Raw genomic sequence first — 27,520 nt, forward strand, 5'->3', positions numbered from 1 at the left:
ATGAAAGCTTCAACACCTTTGCAGACTCCACTGGATGTCCCAAGGAGAATAGAAAATGGAACCAAACTGAGGAACAGAGAGGAAAATGGCTTGAAATCAGGTATGTGATTCTATTAAGAATAACTCTTATGCAGCAGCATCTGTACTTACTAATTCCCTATTGTTAAAGCTTTACAAAGGTGCAACATTAAATAATAACATCACAATTGGGAAATATTTGAATTGTTTCCTTGTCCAGGTGTCTACACATATAGGCTAATACTCATATTTTACACACAAAAAGAGATTTATCATATCTCGATTAAATCAAATACACACACTTTGACTGTTGTTTATTGTCTGCTTTTTAATCTGCCTTTGAACTCAGATATTTGTGAGATTGAATGAATAGATATTATGTTGCATCTTCAAACAGAAACATCTTATACAAATAAAGAGCAGAGAGCAAAAGAGTTGGAGAGCAGATCCCAACAAGACTCATCTAAAAATGGCCTGGATATAGAAAAGAGGAGAAAAGGTAGGCCTGTGTATCCTACAAAGTACATATATGATAGATATGATAGATATGTCGGTCTTCCAACATACAACCATTTTAAATGATATTACTGACTACATTTTTCTGATAGTAGCGATTTTACTTCACCAACTATCCAACAGTGTGTTTACCCAACTAACAATTTTTGGTTCACGGAATGATCTGGGAACGTTAGGAATGTTTCCAGAACAGAGCTTAAGGTACTTTCTTTTGGTTTTCCAGGAAAGTTTCTTTTACGGAAATTGTTTTAGGTTGTATGTATATTATGACCCTTTTTAACCTCTTAATTCCCAGAAATGTTTTGCAACCAGGCTGCAACCTCTATAAACATACAAGTCCTGGATATTTTTTTATAATTAATTACAATTAGTATATACACATTTATGCATATAAAAACACAGCCACAACACATTTTTGAAGATTACCTCACTGCGTGCCCAATTGTTCAGCAAGTGGGTATTCTGATCTTATCATTATTTTCATGCACATTTTCCAACTCCAAACCATATGAACTTGAATGCTTATTGGATTCAATCGTTTTCAGGTGGTATGTATTTATGTAATGAGGGAGGGTGTGGCGAAACACCTTATATCAAGGTGTGCATTTTTATTAGGCAGCTTTATTACCTCAGGTAAAATGGGCCAAAAAAGAGATTTAACGGACACGGAAAAGTCAAATATTGTAAAATGCCTTTCAGACGGATGCAACACTCTTGAATTAGCTAAACTATAGAGGCATGACCATTGGACAATCAAACGTTTTGTTGTGAATAGTCAACCGGGGTGCACAAAACACATGGAGAAGAAAAGTGGCAAATTAACTGCAAAAGACTTGAGAAGAATTAAATGTGAAGCTACCAGGAACCCATTATCCTCCAATGCTACCATATTCCAGAACTGCAACCTACCGAGCGTGTCCAGAAGTACAAGGTGCCAAGTGCTCAGAGACATGGCCAAGGTCAAGAAGGCTGAAACATGATCGCCACTGAATATGTTCACAAGTTGAAGTGTACAGATTGGGCAAAGAAATACATGAAGACAGATGAAATGAGTGACTCTTGATGGACCAGATGGATGGGCCCACGTCTGGATCACTAATGGACACAGGGCAACACTTCGAATCAGGTGCCAGCAAGGTGGAGGAGGGGTACTGGTATGGGCTGCTATATTAAGGATGAGGTAGTTGGACCTTTTCGAGTTGAAGGTGGACTGAAACTCAACTCTCAAACCTACTGCCAGTTTCTGGAAAGTACTTTCTTGAAGCAGTGCTACAGGAAGAAGTCCTCAGCATTCAAGAAGGCCATGATTTTTATGCAGGACAATGCTCCATCACATACATCCAAGTACTTCACTGCTTGGCTAGCCAGCAAGGGCCTCAAAGATGCCCAAATAATGACTTGGGCCCCCTTCCTCACGTGACTTAAATCTTACTGAGAACTTGTGGGCCCTTCTCAAACATGAGATCTACAGTGAGGGAAGACAATACACCTCTTTGAACAGCATTTGTGGATGGACGGCTCGTGGCAGTTATTGAAAAGAAGGGCGGCTATATTGGTCACTGAATATTTTATTTAATTGTCATTTTGTGTTACTTATTTGTTGCACTTACTCGTAAAAATGTAGAATAAACAATTGAGTTGGGAAAACTTTTATTATTATTATTTAGTTGCCTAATAATTGTGCACACTTATATATTCCCCTGAGAATGACAAATCTCACTTTTTCTTTGTTAAACATTCAGGTTTGATGTTCAATAACATTTTTGATTTACTGAGAGAATTGTGTTAGTTCAACAATAAAATTAATTCTGAGGAATACAATTTGCCTAATAATTGGGCATGCAGTGTATAGAGTATATACTGGATCTGTAACCCTACATAAACAATGATTTATAAAAAAAACTGTTTACATGAGATTTGAAATAATCAGGTTGTTCTCTGCTTTTGACATCAAAATGCAAACAGTTATGTGCACAATACTTGCACACACAGTGGATAAACTGTTAAGAACCCCAGTAAAGGTGTATACATGCGATGCAAAATCAGGGTAATCACTGCATACTTTGGAAACTGAAAATTGACTAGTGTGTATGTGACCTAAATGTCAATGCAGGACAGACAGGCGACACTAGGCTGCCGAGGCTTTCAGCTCTTCTTGGGTCTTATTAGGCATGTAGCCAATCACACAAGCCTTTGTCATTTCTAGCCAATCATTAGTCATGCCTAATTATACAATTGCCTCGACCATCAGTCACGTCACTCCCTCTGCTTTATATGTAGTTGTCTTGCACATTGTAACTATTTGGCCTGTGTGTATTTCACTACAGAAGCCACACTGATTAAAATAACCAGCAGTAAATCTAGTATGTCACCTCCATTTCAATAGTTTTTTTTCCTTCTTTCAGCTAGTCGATGCTACATTAATGTTCTTGTAATAATAATTTTGCTTCAATTTACTCAATTTGAGGATAAAGTAACAGCAACATATCCTGATGTTGACTCCAGTCACAGATTATGAACCTCACAAAAATGAGTTCAATACGTATACTGAGAGATTCAATGAGACAATCATTGGTAGCATTGTTACAAAAAGAATTACTAGAAGTACTTGTTAAGGTGGAGCATTAGTATTGTGGTTTAAGAGCCCAAACTGCATCATGACCTCAGAGATGAGAACTCTTGATTTGTCACATGTGTAGAGAACATTGTCCTTGCTGTGCTTTATGTCCTCAATCTTTGTGTTATTAGTCAGATTTTTTGTTTTGATAATCCTGTCTCTCCCTGGTCAACTCATGTCTTTGTTTTTTTAACTCTCCGCTTTTTATTCATCATTCCAGGTGCTATACCTCAGTTTTTGGATCCTCAGAAACCGGCTGTGGTTTGTGTCGGAGGAACTGCTCAAATTCACTGTCGCTTCAGGTGTTCTGAGCCAGTAGCTTCCTGCTGGATTCATAACAGAGATAAGGTTTGACACACTCCGTGCCTTATGTTCACATTGTGTGTTGGATTTGTGTAGTCCCCCAATGTTTTGTTCAGAACAGAGGTGTTTAGCAGTAGTGGGGCACAGAATATATATAATGGTGACTTCCGTGAGATGAGGACTCCAGTCATATCAGTAACCTTGTCAAATATGTTTTATGCTTAATGGGGTGGGTCCCCTCATAGTGGCTGCCATGTTGGAATCACATGACCAGCCATATAAAACTCTCTAAATCTCAGAAACCACGCTGTAATTGGACACTTTTACTCATACATTTAATTAATCGTGGCTGACTGTGAATTCATACAATGGGATCTGTAACTAAAACTATTGTTTGAGTGATGCTGCATCCAAGCCACTAGGTGTCGGTGTAAGTCCAAGAAAACTTGTGACCTTGTAAAAAAAATAAAATCTCAAATTCATTGAAGTTCATATTTTGGGGAAATTTAAACATCCGTAAACATGTTGGAGATTAAAGAAAAATATATTACAGGTCAAATACTTGCTTGGAAAATTCCTGAATGTCTTCTAAAAGTGCAATTGTGTCAACTAGCATCTTTTTTTTAATATGCATTTTTCCCCCATTAAAACCGCTGTAAAAACAAAAAGGAGTTTTTTAGGTTTAAAGTTATAAAACTATAGATATGTGGTTTAAAATGAAGATAATGTATATGGACAAGTTCTGGTTGTCAGTCATTTTTAGAACATGTTCATAGTTAATGTGCTAAACTCCACCTGTGTTTGGTTACTCTGCCAGGACCCCTGTGTAAACTTGAGGGGAACTGACTTGCAACAGTCAGTGAACTGTAATGGCAAAAATGGCTCAAGAATGTGAATTTGGCTTGAGAAAAGCTCTAGAATTTTTTTTTCAGATGCCACTATGTTTGGTTTCATAATTTTAATCTTATGCAATGGAAGTGTCCAAATAGACTGTCAGTTTAATTGTGCTATCTGTTTTGGTCTTATTAGGTTGTGTTGAAGGGACCCCAAATATCTGTGAAGAGCACTAACAGTAGCAGCACTCTGGTTCTCTCCAAAGTCCTGCCTGCAGATGCAGGAACTTATTCCCATTTTGTTCGTAACCGGGGAGGAACAGCTCACTGGACAATAACGCTTGCTGTGATTGGTAAGACAAAAATAGCTCATTGAAAAACCAAAATGTAGATGGCTTTTAAAATTGACTATTAGGGAATAGCCGTTTTTAGAAGGATAGTTTACCCAAAATTGATGGATAAGTCATTTTATTCTCCATGTAAGTCTCAGTCACCATTCACTATAGTGCGAATAAAAGATGCAACCGTGAATGGTGACTTGGGCTAACATTCTGTCGAACATTTTGTATCCCACAGATTAAAAGTCATAAAGGTTTCAAACCGCATGAGTATTTAATGGCTTTACAGTGGTTTTATATCAGAGATGCCTTGCACTGAGACCCTTCATTATCTCCATTTGTTTGTCTTATTCACTCTGTTTTAACCTGAGTTTCACCTGGTACAGGTACCATAGTAGGTGGCATGACATTAACAAAAACTGTCTTCCAGATCGCCCAGATCCTCCAGGTGCATTCTAAGTTTGTGTCTCAGCTGACCCACACGTCTCTGGTCCTGTCTTGGTCTGGGCCGCGCTACGACGGAGTTTCTATCATAACCGGCTACGTGGTTGAGCTTCAAAGACTAGGCCAAACTGAACAAGTGGACTGGGCTGAACTCGCCAACCAGTGTCTGAACACCTCGTATCACGTTTGTTCTGGTCTCGACCCAAAGGGGGAGTATCGCTTTAGAGTACGTGCCTGCAACGTAGCAGGAGTCAGCAATCCGAGTGAGGAATCGGACTGCATTAAGATGGATATGGCAGGTAGGACTTTTCCTTGGACAAACTGCTCCACATACATTGTTTCTGGACAAAATGCTCCACATACATTGTTTCTGGACAAAATACTCCACATACATTGTTTCTGGACAAAATACTCCACATACATTGTTTCTGGACAAACACAGTTGGACCCCATAGCACTCTGTTAGTGTATCTATGTTCAGAACAGCATACTACTTTCTAGTATGTGGAATGCATACTGTGCATGTTCGGTCAATGTCAAGTATACAATGGAACAAACTGCAATTACGTGCCTCACTTGACCATACTATGTTGGGAATTGAATGTTGGCTTACTACTTAGTGAACACTGCACAGTATACATTGTATACTAGCATTTTTAAATTGTTTAAAATGTAGGCACCATGTACCTATTTCCAACAGTTGTCAGAACTTCATGGTGCATGCGAGTGGTTTCAGTGTTCAATACAAGTTAACTCCAATCAACAACATTTGTGGAATAATGTTGATTACCACTCCTTTTAAACAAGCAAAAAACAATGAGGTCATGTGACAAATATAGCATGCTCTTTCACATACTATTTAAAGAAAATAGTAGGCAACGTTTGGTGTATTCTGGATATTATGCAGTATGCTGGTTACCGTTTAGAACACAGCCCAAGTCCGTGATGATCAAGTGAGAGACTGACAAGTTTGTGTTCTAGGTGAACAACAGGAAGTGACTTCATATGTGGATGTTGTGATCGACACCACACACAAAGTGAGGGATCATTACCACATCTACGAGAAACTAGGAGTGTGAGTCTTCAAATAAACACCGAAACATAAGTGGGTCACAACAAATATAATCTTCTTGATTAAATACATATAATTAACTTGTTCCTTCACAGGGGGAAGTTTGGGGAGGTGTTCAGGATGACCCATAAGCAGACAGGTAGGGTGTGTGCCGGTAAATTCCACCGAGCCCGCAGCTTCAGAGAGAAGGCAGCAGCTCGTAAAGAAATCAGGCTGATGAATGAAGTGCATCACTCAAAGCTGGTTCAATGTCTCGCAGCCTATGACACCTCTTCAGAGATTGTCATGATTCTCGAGTAGTGAGTTTTACTAAAAGATATCCATAAACAGTCTTTAATTGTACAATAAATTACACCTGAGCTATGGAACATGGGTACTGCCAAGAATAAGAACAAACATGAGGGCAGTCTAAATAATAAAACCATTTTAAACCCTATCTAATTCTAATGGCATTCAGCTTTTATAAAAATGCATGCATGCAATTTGTAAAAAAATATTAAAAATTGGTGTAAAATGCTAAAGCAGCAACAAACATGTGATTTCCCTTTATATAAAGTATATGTATATTATCATTTAATTTAACCTAATCTTGAATTGGGGGGGGGGGTAAACTAACCATATAAATGTCCTTATTTACAGATTACATTTCTGACCCATAATTGTTTTGGTCTTTATTTAAAATAAAGTATAGCAGGTGGTGAGCTGTTTAATCAGATCATCGATGAGAATTTTGAGCACACAGAACCAAACAGTGTGAACTACATGCATCAGATCCTGAAAGGAATCCAGTACATTCATCGTAAACTCATCATTCATCTTGATCTGAAGCCAGAGAACATTGTCTGTGTCGACAGCACTGGGACCCTCATCAAGATAATCGACTTTGGATTGGCCTGCAAACTAGGTGAGTTTCATTTCTAAAACACTGTGGAGTTGAGGTTGACCAATTGTGGATTTCACCGATACCGATAACCAAGTTGGTGGAAATGGCAGACAACCAGGGGGGATTTTGGATGTGGGAGACTCTGAAGTCATAACTTTATTATTTCAATAATTTCTGATTTCTATTTTGGTTTATTTTTCATACAAAATTGTTTTAGATCTCCACACGAGATATAACATAAAACAAAGAAAACCAGAGTAAACTCAAAATACAGCTTTCAAATATTTATATATTTTATTGAAGCAAAGTTATCCAACACTTATCACCAATGTAAAAAACGAACTGCCCCATTAAACTTAATAGCTGGTTGTATAGTAGCAACAACTGCAACCAAACACTTCTGATAACTGGAGATCAGTCACAATGCTTTAGTTCAGCCACACTGGAGGGTTTTTGAGCATGAGCTGCCTGTTTAAGGTCCTGCCACAGCATCTCAATCTGGTTCAAGTCAGGACTTTGACTAGGCCACACCAGAACTTTAATTTAGCTTCTTTTGAGCCATTAAGAGGTTGACTGAACGATTGAGAACATTTATCTGCATTAAAAGGCCATTGAAGACATTTCTGTTTGTAGTAGAGTGAAGTGTCAAAAAGGCTTAAGGTTTCAAATCGTAATTGCAATATTTTTCAAAGTCGCAATAGATATATTTTTTTATTGTCCAAATTGGTTTAGCTCTATTTTCCCGCATGGATTTTTGACTAACTAATGGTTCCAAAAATAAACTGTCAGCGTTGATATATCGGTCTACCTCCAGGATGGCGCTTTTCAGTGTTATTATGAAATTGTAAAGGAGTATTCATATTTAATCTGGGCCAGAGCTAGTTGAAAAATTGAGTTAACCTTCCAGTCGAGATATTTTGGTTTCAAAAACCTAATAAAAGACTAATTCAAAAAGATAAAGCAACTTTAACATTATGCACTAGAATCTAACCGGGTACTGTAAAATCTATTTACTAAGGCTGCAAATTGACCAGCATGATTATTTTAATCAGGGTTCCTACCTTTTGACCAATTTACTTATCGCTTTCACTTGCTTAATATAATTTGATAGAAGTTGCACTTTTGTCTGATGTGTTTTTGTTTCTAGTGTAAGTAAATTAAATGTTTTAAAATATATCAATTTCCAGGCTTAGAACGCACCAATTTAAAACTTGCTTATATTTCCAGATTTTCTATGACCATGGGAACCCTGCTTATTATTTAAATGTGTATATATTTTTTTCTTTCAAAAATTTAATTCCATTAGAGCCGGCACATTTTGTTGTACAGTAGCGGCCATATTGGTTCCATATTTACATGGTATATATATATATATATATATATATATGCATTCACAGATGTAGTCTTGCACAACATCCTCCGTAATGCCAACGAAAAGCAAAAACCTGTTTAGTCAAACAACCTTTTTATTATTGTATTCACTTAGTTTTATTAAACCAAGACACGCTTTGAAGTCCTTTCTTCCTCAACTGGTTTTGCTGTTTGTACTACGTTGGGTTGTTGTTATGGTAGAGCCACATGAGATGTCCTTTCGAACATTCCCACTGAACATGGACGAAGTTCCCTGATGTTAGTGTTTTAAATTCAAGAACTGGGTCTCCACATTGATGGCAGGTCCTGAAGAGTCCTTTCAAACTGGTATTGTTGACCCCCAATTTTTGTTCCTTCTGTACTATTCCTTGTGTAGTTGAAATGTGATCCTCATTATCTGATGTCTGCGAGAGTTCCATTGCTCCATGTAAACGATCTTCCGGTTGAAGTTCAATTTGTTCTTGTTCTTCCTAAATGGGAGAATATAATTAGTGAAGTACTGTAAAATGCGCAAGATGGGAAGCAATGTTATTTCCACTCCACTCGTGCCGTTTCAAACCTGTATGAATTTCTTTGTTTGATGCAACCCAAATAGAGATGTTGGGCAGAATGTTAGCCTCAGTCACCACTCCCATTGCATCTTTTACCCTTAACTGAAAATGAATAGTGACAGAGGCTAACATAGTGCCTAACATAAGCTTTTGTATTTCCACGGAAGTCATATGGGTTTGAAATTACATGAAGCTAAAACAGAGTTTTGCTTTAGTTATAACATATTTCCCATACTTTCACTTATTATTCTAAAATGTGAGAAATGGTAGAATGAGTAAATGTGTCCAAACTTTAAACTGCTCATTACATAGACTGAAAACAAATTTTCACCCACTTTTACATCTTTCCAGAGTTCTTCATTTTCTTCCGCTGTAATTGTGCTTGATGTTGAACTCTTAAGCGCAAAATTGAGATTGTCTGATGGAGAAACCGTTCTTGTGCTGACATCGTCAAATTCATCTTCTATTTTTATTTCACACTGTGCTGGTCCATTCTAAAGGGCATAAAACAGTGACCCGTATTAGCAAGATAGAGAACGTAACAGTACATTATGATTTTATACGTCAACGAAAGTTCACAATAAAAAAGCAGGTCAAGCTACTGACATTATTGTTGGCAGAAGGGCTGGGCGGTATGACTGGATATCCCATGGAATGGTAAAAATGACATTTAATACCATAATGTATATACAATGCATTCAAAGTATTTAGACCCCTTCATTATTTATTTTTTTCACATCAATCTACCCTCCATACACCAAATGACAAGGCAAAAAAAAAAAAAAAGATTTTCTCTTTGCAAATTTATTAAAAGGAGAGAACTGGAATATCACACTGACAAGTATTCAGACCCTTCACTATGACACTTGAAATTTAGATCAGGTGAATCCTGTTTCTCCATCTTTGAGTTGTTTCTACACTTTGGAGTACACCTGTGGCCAATTCAATTGACTGGACATGATTTGGAAAGGCACACACTTGTCTATATAAGGTCTCACAGCTGAAAATGCAAATCAGAGCAGAAACCAAGCCATGAAGTCAAAGCAACAGCCTGCAGAGCTCAGAGACTAGATTGTGTTGAGGCACAGAAATGGGGAAGGCTTAAAATTTTAAATAAATACATTTGGCTCCACTGAATGTTCCCAAGAGCACAGAGGCCTCCGTAATTCTTAAATGGAAGTTTGGAACAACAGGACAATTCCTTGAGCCTTGGTAAGAGTTGACCAAGAACCCGATGGTCATTCTGGTTGAGCTCCAGAGATCATGTTCCATTAGGACAACCACCACAACAACACTCCACCGATCTGGGCTTTCCAGCAAGGTAGCCAGACGGAAGCCTCTCCGTGCAAGACACATGAAAGCACCTAAAGGACTCTGACTGAGAAACAAGTTGCTTTGGTCTGATGAAATATATTTTAACTGTTTGGCCTCAATTTCAAGTGTCATGACTGTTGGAAACCAGGCACCGCTCATCACCCGCGCAATACCATCCCAACGGTGGAGCATAGTGGTGGTACCATCATGCTGGGGGGGATTCGGCGGTAGGGACTGGTCAGGGTTGAAGGAAATCTGAATGCAGCAAAATACAGCGATATCCTAAATTAAAACCTGGTCCAGAGCGCACAGGACCTCAGACTGGACTGAAGGTTCACCTTCCAACAGGACAATGACCCCAAGCACAAAACCAAGACAACAAAAGAGTGGCTTAGGGACAACTCTGTGAAATGTCCTTGAATAGCCCAGCCAGAGCCCGGACTTGAACCCAATCGAACATTTCTGGAGAGACCTGAAAATGTCTGTCCACTGATGGTCCCCATCCAACCTTAAAGAACTTGAGGATATGTAGAGAAGAATGGCAGAACTTTCCCAAATCCAGGTGTGCAAAGCTTGTCACATCACACCCAAAAAGACTTGAGGCTGTAATTGCTGCCAAAGGTGCTTCAACTAAGTACATAGTAACGGCTCTGAATACTTGTCAATGTGATATTTTAGTTTTCTCTTTTTAATAAATTTGCAGTTATCAAAAATGTGGGTTTTGCTTTGTCATTATAGGGTATGGAATGTATATTGACCTGAAAACAAAATCAAGAATTTTAGCATAAGGCTGCAACATGTGGAAAAAACAATGAAGGGGTCTTAATACTTTCTGAATGTACTTATCTGAGTGGCTATTAGTGGGCAGGGCTGCTTTATATTATTTACAGATCAGAGTAACGATAAAACCTGATAACCAGAGATGGATCTTTTTTTTCCTTCAGCTTAAAGATTAAGGAGAATATTTCAGCTTGTAGGTCCATACAATGCAAGTGAATGGTGGCCTGAACTTTTGAATCTTCAAAAATCACAATGTCAGCACAAAAGTAATTAATACAACTCCAGTTGTTAAATCTATATCTTCTGTTGAATTTATATTGGTGTGGGTGAGATACGATGTTCAAGTCAGTTTTTACTATAAATCTCCACCATTGACTATCCCCAACCAGTAGGTGGCAATATGCAAGAAGAATGTGAATCGTCAAAAAACAAAAGAATGTGAAAGTAAAGGTGGATATTTATAGTAAATAAATTTGGCTCTCAACGAAGGCGGTCGCATTTTCTCACCCTCTCCCTCTCCTCACATCTAGTCTACTGTCTTGTACTTTGAGAGACTCTCTCAGCACTGCTCTCCAAACTAAGAAATCATGGATTTGATCAACTGGTCTCAACACAACTGACACAATCTTCTCGACGAGAAGCTTTGGTTCGGGGGAACCTGACTGCCCTGCCGGAACGTTCGCTGCTGGCTACAAGATGGACGTGTGGGAGAGGTGGCGGGTCGTGTGTCTGGCGGCTCTTTCCGTGGAGGACGTTGAAGATATCTACCTATTCGGTACCATGATAACAGGTCTTCTGCTGATTGGATTAGGCATTGCCCTGGTTTATCGAGGAATTAAGACTGTGACAGCTGTCCAAAGTCTCACAAGGCTGCCCGTCATGATTGAAGCAGTGGGCAGAGCTGTCTGCACTCAGACTGGGTCTATGAACCAAAATACGGATAACATCATGGAGAAGCTCACAGCTTTGCAAAGGCAAATGGATCGTTTCAGAGACCAAAATGGACCAGGAGAATAGTCGTGTAAATTAGAATGCGGCTACTCCCCTCAAGACCAAACAATCCCAATCTTATCCGTTTCGGCCGCCCTCAACCAGCACTGGCCTTGGCCAAGGCCGCTGTTGGAACAACAACTCCCCCGGAAGAGCACTGCAGTGAGCCACTCTTGCGTTCTTTCCCCGACTCCCCAGACACCTGGTGATTGTTGACTGTCTGGGACCTGATCAAGGTTGTCTCCATGGCAACTTGCTGTGTATCGCTATGACAATCCTGCGGTCTGAGGCACCTAGATTAAGATGCTGGCATAGCGACTCTCCAGGCCTACGCACACATGAACTCTTACATATATACAGATATGCAATCCACCTGATACCCTATCCCTCGCCTTCGCCGCTTTGTACCCCCAGTCTGACAGGCGGGTCTGTGACCAGCGCCGAGAATAGCTGCAGGACCGGATGGCTGCTTGCCTGTGCTGGGCTACCTCCACCCCCCAATCCCCACCCCTGTTGCAAGTCTTGTTCATGTTGTAGAGTGTACTGATTATGTGCTAATGTTGCTGAGGTGTTTTTTTTTCCTGTTCCCACACTGTACTCCTTAAGGAGCATAGTCTGGGGGCTGCCTTTTTCTCCTCACCTCTCATGTCATGCTGTATTTCTTTTTAATTCCCTGTATTCCTGTCCTGTCTACCCCCTTGTCTTATGTATGTTTGTATGGACCGGTCGATGGCCAATTTCACTGGTACTTGTGACTGTGACAATAAAGGACTACTACTACTAAAAAAAGATTTGTTTCTCACCTACTCTGATCATATCAATTCTGAAGACATTGATTTAACCTGGAGACATATGAATTACTTCTATGCTAAATTAATTCGATTTTTGGAGATTCAAAGTTCTTGCCAAAATTATCTAGCATTGTATAGACCAATGGAGCTGAAAGATTCTTCTAAAAATTATTTTGTGTTCTGCAGAAGTCATACACATCTGGGAAAGTTTCAAACATTTTCATTTTTGGGTGAACGATCCCTTTAATATCAGTTGCAATATGTATAAGATGACTTACTAATTGATACTGCAATGTATGAGGGAGGTCATAGGAGATCCCAAAGACCTCTACATTGCCACTTTTATAAGGAGACTGGGTCTCCGAACTGGCCTGAGAGAGATCTTTTAACTCTGTGTCCTGGATGGGCTGACATGGGTTTGGTGATTGTGGATCTTGACTCTGCTGGGAAGAATCACTCATGGTCTCCTAAAAAACAAAACAAAATACATGTTTTAGATGAGGCTACAATGAGTATGTTGTATCAGATGCAGTGTAAACGGAACACTTTCTACATCTAACAGTACATGACCGTTCTTTTATAGTAAAGAACAGTTTAAAAGCTGAAAACTGAAAACTGACCCCCTTCCCCTGCAAACAGCCAGAGTTTGTGCAATATTCTACGATTTATGTTTTCCTTTGCTCACATACCTCGATTTGTGGCACATGTATTTTCGGTGGTCTTCCTCTTTTTCTGCGAGGTTTCCTGAAATTGATTCCTGAAAGCTCTTTACCGCATACACTTAAAGAAAAAGAGAGCCAATAGGTAAGCTAGTAGCAAAATTTGGATACTATACAGTGTGTGTGTGTATATATATATATATATATATATATATATATATATATATATATAATCAAAAATCTGGGTTACAGCTAGGTACTTGCAATGGTAGTGGATGGTGCCAATCTGTAAACATTAAAATACTCATTCGGCATTCAAACGTATAGCTACAAGATGTAAACAATATACATTATTTTCGTGTGATTTAAAATCGCTTGCTAACCTTTTGTGTCAAGTTCTATCCATTTTAAAATTTCGTCATCAAAAATAAAATAAAAAAATGTACCGCTAAATGCACAATTTTAACAGAAGAATGAATATAAGTGCTATTATAAGAGACACACTGCAACCTCGATTTTTGCTTTTATAAAGAGGAATGAGTCAATTATTTTTGTAGTAATCCCCATTATGCCACAAATGCGGCCCTTTGACCTTAACTATTAATGAAACTGGAATATTCCTTTTAAATTATTTACTTTATAGATAGTGGTATCTATTAGGTTATTATTGCAATTCATGTGGAAGTTGTAATACAAATATAACTATGCATGAAAACATTTTGTCTGATCAGAAAAAACTGAACAGCTTTTCTTTAACTTCAAGAATGTAGATTAAAGGGCTCAAAATAATTCCAATCCAATTTAAAAAATATTTAACCAACAGAACAATGTATATTTAACACTGCATTGCACTAATTTTCTACAATGAGATGGCCAGAATCAGGCTTTTCTAACAGCTACTGAGAAATGGCTCTGAAGGAAATTATTTGGTCCTACGCCCCTGTCCTGTTTAGTTGGAAATTCTTAAATTGGCTAATTAAACGTAGCTAGGACCCATAACAATCACATTTTCAACTGGCCTTCCTCAAAAATGAAATCGAGCACTACAAGCCATAATAAAATGCCCCATTAGATTGGCAAACTCTATCTAACGAACCCCGCTACTGTTAGAGATATACCTAGTCTGTGGGTCAAATGAAATCTTGTCGAGCAAGAAAAAAGCCAACTCTGGGTCAGTTTTAAATCCTTTCAGATATCGGAGTTGTCGCCAACTCTGAAAAGCCAAGCCGATGTTGATTCGCGTTTTATTACGAGCTCGATCGCTTTCCCTTTTTGCTTGCCGACTCCGCTCGGTTCGTAATTTCTTCATTTTTTCAACGGATAACTCCCCAGAGGGTTGCGTTTTTGAGAGATCCATGGTCAGTTTTGCTCATTTGTTGTGGCTACGCGCTTTTAGCTTCACGAACATGACGTCAACGCGCATGCACGTACGACGGAAGTATGCAATTTCCCAGGAAGTCCGTCCCGACCGTTCTAAAACATAAATCATTAAGGCTTACCTTAGTCTAACAGGTTAAGGCAGAAATACGGTTTGGAAGAATGGTTAAGTGGGGTGTACTCACTCGTTAATTAAATAATTTCTAACGAAAAATATTTCTGTAAAGATTATTTTATGGTAATTGACATTAACATCTACTTTTGTTTTTCCACGGAGGACAGAACGTCACACTGGTCTTAATGTGTTTGAGTAGATTATCTCTTAAAACTGCACTCGGCGATTCCTGAGAAAATGTTGATGTTTGAACTCCTCAGCCAAACAAACATCCTCCTCCTGCAGAAGCCCCGTCCCCCCAAATAAACCAATGTGCAAGCAAACTTGATTTTAGGCCGTCGTGGCTATAAACCCCTTAGCAAACGTTGTCCGGACAAATACCATGATATAGAGCGCAACAACACAGCAAGTCATGTAAATAACGTTAGCTATGTAGCTGGTTAGCAACTGTTGCAGAGAGGACGAGACTGAGACAACACACCTGCTACTATAGCCAACATCACAACAACAGCATGTCTTGGTTCTGTGAAACATGGCAAAACTAATTTTAACCACCTATCAAGCAGAAACAGAGCAACCTCCGCATCCGTCTTGAAGCCTTTCCGCTTCCGCAGGTCCGTCCACCGTTGGAAAGCCTCTCCGATGTTGACGCGGCTTCTAGCCCTTGCCTGATCATACACCTTCTTTTTCATTTTATATTCGTCTGACCTTTTTCTCTTGGGCTTTTTCTCGGCCATCTCTCGTGCTTTGAGTTCAGCAAGTTAGCATTAGATTTACCGTCCCTCTTAATATTAATGAATTTCCCTCTGACTCACTGCGCCATTTCGCTCCCTTTCCCCCTGTCATGTGCACGGACAGGTCGAATAGGGGCCGCTGTTCAGCAAGTTTTCGTGTGAGAACGCTCGTGCTTTTTTTTTTTTTTATTAAGCTTCAAACAAACTAAGTCAATGCACAGTCAAAACTACAATAATACATATATAAAGAGAAAAAACAATACAGCCAGGGGGGAATGCTAAACATTATGTAAATATATTGAAGGACTCACAGAAACAGTTTTAATTGCTTTCTTATTATGTGAGGTGAAAAAATAGTCTTGATATATATTTGAGTTTATTTTTCAAGATGGGATTTACTGTACTTTTGTATATGAAATTTAGCAAAAATTAAAATGTAATTTATAATATAGCATTCTTTCCTTTTATTTGAGGGGGTCCGGTGCTCGTGCTCAGTGTTACCACGCGCAGACAAGTGACGCAAGAAACACGCGCGTAGAGGGGGCGGGGCTGTTTAATGCGAACATATTACGTAACGTACAAATAAACTAAACGTGATTCACCGGCATCATAATAAACATTACACCGTTATGATTGTTTTACTACAAATTTTGAGACTACATTATATTCGGCTCTCCAGTGCTGAAACGGGGCTTAAAGTGTGGATATAGGTCTGATTATGAGAGACTGTAGTTTTAAGTAATCACTTTTCTTTGAATGATACATTAACTGCATTTATACGATAGCCTATGTCGGTGTTAGCTAGCTAGCTTTATCAATAGCGGTTAGCTAGATTTGGTGGATGATGACCGTAGCTGTTTATAAAATAGACTGTACATTATAACTATGAGACAATTCAGTTTTAATGCGATTCCATCACAACTGTCATTTTGATATATCGATGCGCTATTGTTTTTTTTAATAATATAATGTATATATTTTCTGTACAACCAAGTAACGTTACACTAATAAATGGAGCTTTTTGCATCATCTTGAACATTTGTCTAGCATTCATTTAATGTGTTGTTGTAGTTTACCTTGCTGAATAATTACAGATGAACGTTGTTTATGTCCGCTAATGTGAATTAGCATACCTGACTTTTAATATAAAGAGAAGATCGTTGAAATTATTTGAAAGCTACGAAGCAAGGTAGTTTGCAAATCGTCAGCAGGCAAGATCAAGTCAGCTAAAATTATACAATCAATCCTTATGGCACTTTTCACATGCTTTGCAGTTATGTAAGCTTACCGGTCCAATAAGAAGAACGCTAATTCAGGGTCTGTTTTGATCCCCAAAACCGAACGAAGGTCCCTCCAGGAATCAAATGCTCTGCCGATGTTCACTCTAGTTTTCGCTCGACCACGATCACGTTCTCGCTTAGCCAGACGGGATTCGGTAGATAAATGTTTTTTTGGTTTACTCTGAGTTTGTGTAGGAGTCGGTGTTGTGCTGGGAGCCGGACGTTTGCTGGATTCCATCTCGAAGATAACGTTACCTAGTGTTGCAGTTTGTTGTCGATGTTGAATAGCGGAAGAGACTAACTGAGGCAAGGCTCTCGGGAGCGCGCATAGACGTCACATCCTTTGGATTTTCGCGGCAAAGCGACCCGCTTCCCTTCGCATGAAAATCAGTCTACAGGCTTTAAAGGAAGTCCAGGATGGGCTCATTTTTTAAGTGCGTTACAAGCAGTTAACACATTGGCAATAAAAGTGGCGAATAATACATGAAAATTGTTACTTGAGCACGAAATACTTGTTTATTTGTAATAGTTGTTACAGTCTTTGTTCTTCGTCTTAACCACACTTTGGTGATATATCCACACTGGTCTATGAAAAGCTGGTACACCAATGCTGACAGTGTAATATGAAATTATATTGATATTAGAGGTTACTGAAATATGTTACCCCTCTTTATTCTCCACCAAGTGTGTCTAATGATCACCAAACTATTTCAGGTGTCTAGTCTGTCATATACCATAAGAATAAAATCTATTGGGAGGATAACACAAAGCATAGAGAAACAGCAGGGTCACCAAATCTGACATGACATTAGATGTTACCGCTTACGGCATCTACAATACAGCTGAAATTTCTCAGCTGATTTTTTTTTTTTTTTATTTTTTCCCTGCTTATTCCTGCTAAGAATTTGTAACCAATAAAATAAGCTTTTATTGTTGAGATTCCCTCGGGTGGCTTCATTTACTGACTTTGAGTCCATTGAGCAAGAACAGAGGAGTCTTCAGTTTAATTTAATAAGTTGAGTTGATTGTAAAGTTGAATCTAACCTAAATTATATCACCAGAAAAAAGAATGGGGTAAAATGTGTAATAAACGTACACAGTGCAAAACAAAAAAGACATGTATAATGCAACTTAAAATAATTAAACATCAAATTGTTGTTAGCCCTGCTCAATCTTTTACTGAACAAAAATACAAATAAGTCATATACAGTACTGTACACATGTATGGTGAAATGCATGCTGGGCAAGGAAATGGTTGTCATTCCCAACACAATCCTGTTGGAACCATCTGCTGCAGTTTTCACATTGAATCTGTACAAAAAAGGTCAGACTAAATCAAACAGTTTGATTAAATCGTCCACCTAATAAACACCCAATATGCTCAATGTGTTTGAATTTTGTACAATACTGAACTCAAAAGTTAAACAAATACTTATGTCTTCAAATTATTACTGTTTTGCAAGAAAAATAACCATTGAAAAAAGCACAATGTATAGTTATGATTTATTTTGTATTTTTTTTGGTAATGATTGAACCAATGAATAATTCCATACACTCTTCTCCCTGGAATTTTCACACACTTTTCATTTAAGGAGTTTAGCAGGAACTTTTATCCAAAGGTACTTCCAGTATATTGTTTGGTGATCATTAGAAACACTTAGTTGAAATTTAAAGAGGGGTAACCGATTTCGGTAACCCCTTTTCAATATAATTTAATATACCACTGTCAGAGGGGCCTGGGTAGCTCAGCAAGTATAGATGCCACCCTTGGAGTCGTGAAGTCAAATCCAGGGTGTGCTGAGTGACTCCAGCCAGGTCTCCTAAGCGAGCAACCAAATTGGCCCGGTTGCTTGGGAGGGTAGAATCACATGGGGTATCCTCCTCGTTGTTGCTATAATGTGGTTCGCTCTCGGTGGGGCGCTCTGATGCGGAGGCAACTGAGATTTGTCCTCTGCCACCCAGATTGAGGCGAGTCACTACGCCACCACAAGGACTAAGAGCGCATTATGAATTGAGAGAAATTGTGGAGAAAATGGGGGTGAAAAATATTCATGTCCGCATTGCTCTATGAAAAGCAGGTATACCAATGTGAATATATCACCAGAGTAAATGTGGTGAATAGATGTAAGATGAAGAACAAAGACAACACGACTATTACAATAAAATTGCACAAACAATAAAAAAAACTGAATTTAAGAACACCAATATTAAAAGTAAAACACAAAATGCATCTTTTAAAGGTGCTCTCAGCGATTCCTGAGAAACTATGTTGATATTGGAACTCAATTGCCAAAACAAACACACCCCTCCCTTCAGTGCTCCTTTGGAAGACCTGGCCCCCAAATTCATGCATGCACGATAGTTGTACACTCACCAGCTCCAGACACTCATCTCTCCTGATATCTAATATCACAACAGCATATATGGGTTCTGGGAAACATCCTCTCCACCCCTGAAGAGCCTCGCCGATGTTGACGCGACTCCTAGGTCTTGATTTATCATCTTTTTATTTTTTAGTTTCTATTAGTCTTACCTTTTTCTCTTGGTCTTTCTCGCTGTAATCACAACCCATCCTGTTCACACCCAAGAACCACCCCCTGTTGCTGATTGGCTGAAGTATTGTTGTGTTGATCAGTCTGTTCCACTTTGTTTTTGTTCCTGTTACAGATCCAGGGCGGTGTACAAATACTAGATTTTTTTTTTTTTTGGTCAGCACACCCACAGAACGGACAGCTAGCAGACTGGGGAGATATTTGCAGAATTTGACAGTGTATTGGATTAGAATTACACACTGCACCTTTAAGAAATCTGCATTAAACAGCCCTGCCCCCTCAACGCGTGGGTTTCTCATGTCATTTGTCAGTGCATGTGACGCTCACTGAGCACGACCACTAGACACGTTCTCGCACAAAAACTTAAGCGGCCTCTAGTCACTGATTTTTGCACAACACCTGCCCCTGTTGCTGGTTGGCTGGAATAGTTTTGTGTGGATCGGTTAGATCCACTTTGTTTATTTTCCTATTTACAGAGCCAGGGCTGTGTTCAAACACCGGATAGACAGCTAGCAGACTGTGAAGGGATATTTGTGGAATTTGACCAAATGTATTGGATTCAAATGATTTACTCCACCTTTAACGCACTATTCTGCATTTGTAAATGCCAGATGACATGCGTCTGCTATAGGTACTCCAACTTGTATAGTACACCCCTTGCATAACGCATATTTGAAATTGAGTTCCTTAGCTGTCCAGCAAATAATGTGCAACCTATGCATCATTCATAACTTTCGCTGCCATTAGCGCTTTCCACTTGAAATGGGCTTTGCCGATGTTTACTCTAAATTTCTGCCTCAGTTGGTCTCTTTTGCTTTTCTTCGGTCCTCTGTTGCTTTTTCGCATATTTTGGTGGTGTCTCCACAGCTAATGCATAAACATGCTCCATAGTTTCCTCCTGAAAAGAGCATTTAATGCTGACAACACTGTGCTACGACAATAGAGATCGTAAACTCTGCGTTTGTAGCATCAATGTGAAAAATAAAACAAACACGTGAACTAAGATCACACATGCCATGTAAGATGATGTCATAGAAACGTCTCCCTGTTGGGATCCAGGGGCGTTACCTATAGAAACGGGATGCGGGCGTTATGAGTTTTTGGGCCGAGCTTGTATTTTCCCAAGGCTATCGGAGGGTCTCTGTCTCTGACAGTGCGTGATGTAAATACAGAGTTGGGGAGTAATGGAATATAAGTAAAGGATTACATATTTAAGATACAAAATATAAGTAACTGTTCCACTACAGTTACAATTTAAATAATTGGTTATTAGAATAGTTACATTTCAAATAGTATTTTGATTACTTAAGAGATTACTTTTGGATTTTTTCATTAGTTTCATTTAATATTTGGTCCTTTTCAGTTGGAAACATTTATACATATAAATGATGCGATCCAAAGTGCATTTGAACAGCGGTGAAACACTTTCTTATGATGTTACATTCATACGAGCAGACAGAGAAGTACGTTTGAAGTAAGTTTGGAGCAGAAGAAATATAAATAAACCTTGTGTAAATTGTCAGCTTTACGCCAAGCTAAAATGCCATTTCTAGCCATTTTACATGCACAAATTGAATTTATGATTTTTGTATTTTCCTGTAAAAATATCTAAATCCTTGATCAATTTGATTTTTTTTTTTTTTTTAGAAACACTGCATAAGAGGTTTTACTGTATTTATTTTTAACATGTATTTTGTCTTACTCTACTGGCAGATTTTTTTATATTTTTATAGTCTAAACAGCACTGGTAGATTTTTTTTTTTCAAAGTATTTAGATTACGTTTCGGACCTTGAATAATCTAACGGAATGTTACAAATTACATTTTACAGCATGTATTCTGTAATCTGTAGTGGAATACATTTCAAAAGTAACCTGCCCAAACCTGTGTAAATATTGCACCAAGCCAATGGGAGGGACACGGCTGGTCAAGTGATCGAAACATGGCGTCTATTTTGAGGTTGTACTACCCTAATGTACTGTAGACTAAATTGCTGGTATACAACATACCAGTATACGTAATTTACATTTATACATTTATACCAAAGCGACTTTCAGAGCCCTTCTTACAGGGACAATCCCCCCGGAGCAACCTGGAGTTAAGTGCCTTACTCAAGGACACAATGGTGGTGATTGTGGGGATCGAACCAGCGACCTTCTGATTACGAGTTTACCAGATATGTGCATTAGACCACTACACCACCACTCCATATTTAAATCCTATTTGCCAACAAAAAATGTGTTGCATAAAAAGTGGGGGGAAAATAGGCCTACTTGGATGAATAAGCTTGAATTGTAATTATTAAAAAAGTATTCATAACTATCAAAGTCAATAGTTAAAGGTGCTATAACCTATGTAAGATTGACAACAAGCGTTTGAAATGGGTACTGCAGTCCAAATTCTAAATAGTGGAGTTGTCTGCCCCGCCCCAGACTCGAAGCTCATGGGGGTTGCCAGAATGAGTACAACACTTGCTTGCTTGGAAGCCTCGTAGCTAAAATAAATAAATAAAATACCCTAAATAAATGTACACTGAAAATTGTACATCGTTTAACTAAAATATCTACCTAGCAATCTAATGCTAGCGACATTTCACCACATTCGTTGATTCGGTCACAAAATGCAATAAAATCTTCTAAAACGGATATAAGGTTTACATTAGATAAAAACTGTAGCAAGTAGCTAGGGATGGGCACGAGTAACGTTACTCGATGTGGAAGTCAGTATTCATTAAACGTAGAGTAATTGCATTCGTATATTGAGTCAAGCGTGTTAATTCCGTCGTGTTTTTCTGTCACGCGGGTTGTTGCCGAGGTTGTAAACAGCCGTCGACCGTCCGCTCCGCCGCATTAGACGTGATCATTTCACCGGCTGTCTCGCTGCCTTGAAACCGCATGAATGCGAGTACTCAAATGGTGAATTTACTCAATGTCCATCCCTACTAGCCGAGATAAATTAGATGGCTAATTTTAGGTGACGCGCAATGCTTACCCGTTAAGGAGAAAACTAGCCAACTGAGCATCCGTTTTAAAGGACTTCTGGGCTTTAAGCTCTCTCCATCTTCCAAAGGCATCTCCAATATTTATCCTGGTTTTACTACGCATCTGGTCATGGTGGATTTTAGACGGATGGCGAGGCTTTTTGGGTCGGGTGGAATCTGTTATCTCTGATCCAGTTCGTTTGCTGGCTTCCATGATGCAGCGCGCAGTGTTGTTTGCCTGCGAACCTGTTCAAATCTGGCAACCCGGTGGTGTTGAAATACTATTGGTGAGTGGGCGGGATCACACAGGCCAAAACATAAACATAAATTCCGTCCCGGAATGGAAACTCCAAAGTAGAATAAACTGGCTGTAGCATTTGATATCGGAAAAGCCAGTATTTCAAATTGGCATGTTTCCTAATTCTCTAATGACATATGGTCATTGTATGATTTAGTACTGTAAAAATATTACATATAGCACCTTTTAATTTGTCTAATAAAATGTTTTCTATGGCCAACATTTGAAAGCTTTATTTAGCAGTAACAAGTCAAATGTAGCCAGTAATAAGAATGTAAATGGTTCATCTTTGAGAATTCCTTCTACTCGTTATTATGTTTCTGACCCATGCAGACCCTGGGAAACCTCTGATGGTGTTGCACGGGACGCCAGAGTTTGTGGCCCCAGAAGTCATCAGTTATGAGCCTGTGGATCTGGCCACTGACATGTGGAGTATTGGTGTCATATGCTACATCCTGTAAGGAATTAAATGGAATTTGATGAATTATGGCAACTCTAGCGGCCAACTACTTCAAGGAATCAATTATAATTTAGCTGTATTCAAGTATTTTGTTTCATGTACTAATTTTGTCCCACACACACACTTTCTCAGATTGAGTGGCGAGTCTCCGTTTCAGGGCAGCAGTGATACAGAAACTCTTGCTCTTGTAACTGCGGCTCAGTGGGAATTTGACCCGGAGAGTTTTGATGGCATCACAGACGAGGCTAAAGATTTCATCAGTGGCTTGTTGATGAAGGACAAGAGGTGAACTTAAGGAAATATTATACACAAGAAATAAACATGGTCACTTCCTGCATGTTTTTGTTGCCGACATCAAAGGCTGTATGTCCAATCATTCACACTGCCATTTTTGTGCACATTTATCTTGACACAAGCTCAATTAAAGGGATAGTTCAACCAAAAATTGTAATTCTCATTTACGCCACCCTCATGCCATCCCAGATGTATGACTTTCTTCAGCAGACCACAAAGATTTTTAGAAGAAATTCTCAGCTCTTTAGGTCCATACAATGCAAGTGAATTGTAATCAAACCTTTTTTTGTAGCTCCAAAAAATCACAATGGAAACCGAAGTAATCTGTTGGAATTTAACTAAATCTCCACTTTCAATTTTACATCTGCAAGTCACACGTGGTGCCTGTTTAGTTTCACTTTCACAAGTGAAAGTGAAAGTGGAGATTTAGAGTAGTTTCTCACCCACACCTATTATATTACTTCTGAAGATATGGATTATTTTTGTTTCCTTTGGTGATCAGACCTTTTGAAGATCCATAAATCACATTCACTTGCATTGTGAGGACCTACAGAGCTGAGATATTTTTCTAAAAATCTTCATTTGTATTCTGCAGAAGAAAGTCATACACATCTGGAATGGCATGAGGGTGAGTAAATGATGGGCATTTACATTTTTGGGTGAACTATCCCTTTAAGGAGAATGCCAACATGAACGGCTTGCATGAAAAGCCCTTATCCTCAAACCATGACCAAAACTATACAAGGTTAAAGAATATTCAAACCAGATGATGCATGTTTGGTACTCTGTTGGGTTGCCACTTGATGTCCAATTTAAAATTTGGGTCCTGAAGCAAATCAGTTTAGAATCATTGAACCATGTTATACAAACCACACCCACACATACTGTTTAGTGGTTTTTAATCATTGTGATTTTTATTTACTTCTAGATCAAGACTATCCTGTGAGAAAGCTTTAGCTCATCCCTGGATAGCCTCGTTTGACGACTCAAACCGTAGAACAACCAAATCCCTCAACAAAGACAAGATGAGGAAGTTCCTTGCCAGGCAGAAATGGAAGGTATGAAAATTATAAGCTACTCTTGTTGCCATAAACGTACCAAACGATAATGTACCATCAGAAAGACATTTCTTGAGATGGTTATCAGTTAGTAAAACTTTTAACTCTATGGTCAAATGCAAAGTCTCTAGATAGCGGTTCTGTGTTGCAGAAAACTGGTAAAGCTTTGCTTGCTCTGAAGAGGATGGCTCATTCCAGCAAATCTGATGGACCACATTCTCCCTGCAGCTCTGTAGATGGTGAAATATACACATGACCACTTAGTAAAGAGCTATCTTGCATCTCCTGTCATCAAACCTTTCCTTCTCTCTCTCTGCATCTGCTATTACATTTCAGATCTTGGACTGGGGAAGGAGGTAGAACAAGTGGTAGGATCTCTAGAAAAGCACTTGAGGAGTGAACCACGCTTCCATCAAGCCTTACGTGACCTCACCGAGACTTGTGGAGCCACTGTGCACTTGGCCTGTACAATACATGGTACTATCAACACGCACTCGTTATGTGCATGTTTGACAGAAAATATTCCCTAATTGTAAATGGGGGGGGGTGTAACCTTTATGTTGTTCCGAAGCTGTAGAACTTACTTTGGAGCACAAAAGATGTTAAAAGAACAATTTACATCATTTTTGGCACAATGCTTATTTAAAAAAGGCAAAAATCGAAGTTGCAGTCAGGCACTTACAATGGAAGTCAATGGGGCCTGTCCATAAACGTTAAAATGCAGTTTCAAAAGTTTAGCCACATGGCATAAATATTATACGTGTCGACATGCATGTGATAAAATCAGGGTTTACTGGCATTGCCGTCATGGCAACAAAGCTGTAAAATTGGAGGTAACTTTACACCAGTTAGGTTAGTAAGTGATTATCACACTACAATAATGTTAACGCACACTGTTTATGCCATGTGGCCACACTTTGAAATGGTGTATTGATGGACTGGCCCCATTCACTTCCATTGTAAGTGCCTTACTGTAACTGATTCTTTTGAGAGAAGTCATATATGTGTTAATTAAAATTATGGCACAAATGCTGCCGATTTAAGGAATATTCCGGGTTCAATACAAGTTTAGCTCAATCACCAGCATTTGTGGCATAATTAATGCAAGTACTTTGATCAAATTATAATCTTCAAATTACTGCCTTTTTAAACCCTCCAAAAATTGGCCCCATTCACTTCCATTGTAAGCGCCCTCACTATAACCCAGATATATGTGTGTGTGTGTGTGTGTGTGTGTGTGTGTGTGTGTGTGTATATGTTTTGTAGAGAAGGAACAAGACAAACTTGTTTTGAAATGAAAATACTGTCGATTAAGCTTAACTTGAAAAATTTAACCCTGAATATTTCTTTTTAAACAATTTTATTTCATGTAAAATAGAGCTAATGAAAGTGAATGGATTAGAAAAGTTAATCATACAGGTTTGGAATGACACGAGGGTGAGTAAATGACTATTTAAATTTTTGGGTGAGCTATGCCTTTAAGGGCTCCTGTAGTGTAAAAGTGCAGTAAGTATGGTTTTAATCTTGATTTAAAAAAATTATTCTGATTACAGGATATCCTGACCCTGAGGTGGTTTGGTTATTTAATGAGGAGCCGTTGGAAAAGACTGAGCGAGTTCAGATTAATTCTGACAAAGATGGCATCTGCACTCTCACCCTTGCTTGTGTACAATCGGAGGATTCTGGGATTTACAAATGCCATGCCTCCAACAACCTGGGACAGGCGCTGTGTTCTGCCAGACTCACTGTGAAACTCTAGAGTTCGAAACACTGAATCTTGTGGATTTTTGAAGTAGGACACAGTTGAAATTTTGACTTCTGACACTTTCAAAACTCTTTTTTTGTTTTGTTTTTGTCCGCATTTGTCATGAGAAGCCGTTCTAATTCCCAATTTGCTGTGAGGTGTTCTATTTGTTGTTTTTAAATTCACCGTTTACCCCATAAGCTTGCATTGCCCGGAGCAAGTTCAGTTTCTGTAGTGTGACACTGTAGTGTGAAACAGGTCATCTACAGGTTAAGCTGTTTGAGCACTCAAGGTGTTTGTCACATGGGAAATGTTGATATCATTTTACTAAAAGTTTTCATGGTCTACACATTGAGGATTTTTAAAATGTACAACAAATTTATGACATGCATGTATATATGAAATTTAATAAATGGTAATGTAAAAATGGAATAAAGCTAAAGCATTTAAAAGAGGTTAATATTTTAGTGAGTCATTAAAACAACGTCAAGATTAGTTTACTTTCTATTGTTACATTCAAAATCATGTCTTAAGTTTCCCTGAAATAACTTTTGACCAGTTGGTCACTTAATTTGAGTCAAACATGGTTAAATTTGGTCTTCAAGAGGCACGTTACAGATTAAATTCCTACTTCTAGGAGTACTAGGATTTAACGCAAATTTAGCCAGTCTGCAAAACAATCATGGTCAAAGACTTCACCACAGAAAATAAAGGTAACACTTTCTATGAAGCCCATATCTATAATCCATTGTACTACAGAAGGTCTCAAAATACACCTTATAAGTTACTTCTCAAATTATTATACCAACAGATACAATTAAAATACTCAACCCAATCATAGTTATACAGTAAAGAGAATAATGCATTATAACCACAGAAGTTGATCACAAGAGCAATGTATAAACTGTCATAAGGCTTCATGATGTGATCATATACCAGTAAAAGTGGACTTTGCAAGCTTTTACAAAAACTATTTTGTTCTTATAAACTTGTCAAGTCAAGCTTCTATAATGAAAGCCTGACAAAAAATAAGCTGCTACTGATATTCTTCACACAGGCCCAGTTGGTAATGCTTAACTTTTTTTCCTTCAATAAATAACATCATTTAAAAACAGACTGCCTTTTGTTATGATAGATTTAGTTTGAATA

At 38.6% G+C, this 27,520-nt stretch overlaps 1 protein-coding gene and 1 pseudogene across 5 annotated transcripts; one reads left to right on the plus strand and one right to left on the minus strand.

Annotated features, from left to right (window-relative positions):
- On the plus strand, nt 1–27,039 carry LOC127635034 (myosin light chain kinase, smooth muscle-like; annotated as a pseudogene).
- On the minus strand, nt 7,302–22,910 carry LOC127634718 (uncharacterized). 5 transcript variants are annotated; one of them, XM_052114375.1, is made up of 5 exons: nt 22,529–22,910; nt 13,511–13,601; nt 13,100–13,288; nt 9,282–9,440; nt 7,302–8,865 (listed from the first exon to the last, which is right to left on the minus strand). In XM_052114375.1, the coding sequence occupies exons 1-5, from the start codon at nt 22,729–22,731 to the stop codon at nt 8,572–8,574; spliced, it is 936 nt and encodes a 311-aa protein (XP_051970335.1). In that variant the 5' UTR covers nt 22,732–22,910; the 3' UTR covers nt 7,302–8,571. The 5 variants fall into 5 exon arrangements, with proteins under 5 accessions (XP_051970335.1, XP_051970334.1, XP_051970336.1 ...); XM_052114374.1 differs by lacking the exon at nt 22,529–22,910 and adding an exon at nt 16,995–17,340; XM_052114376.1 differs by lacking the exon at nt 22,529–22,910 and adding an exon at nt 15,528–16,550.
- Nucleotides 27,040–27,520: the final 481 nt, after the last annotated feature.

This window comes from Xyrauchen texanus, chromosome 42, assembly GCF_025860055.1.
Source record: "Xyrauchen texanus isolate HMW12.3.18 chromosome 42, RBS_HiC_50CHRs, whole genome shotgun sequence".
Taxonomy (NCBI): Eukaryota; Metazoa; Chordata; class Actinopteri; order Cypriniformes; family Catostomidae; genus Xyrauchen; species Xyrauchen texanus.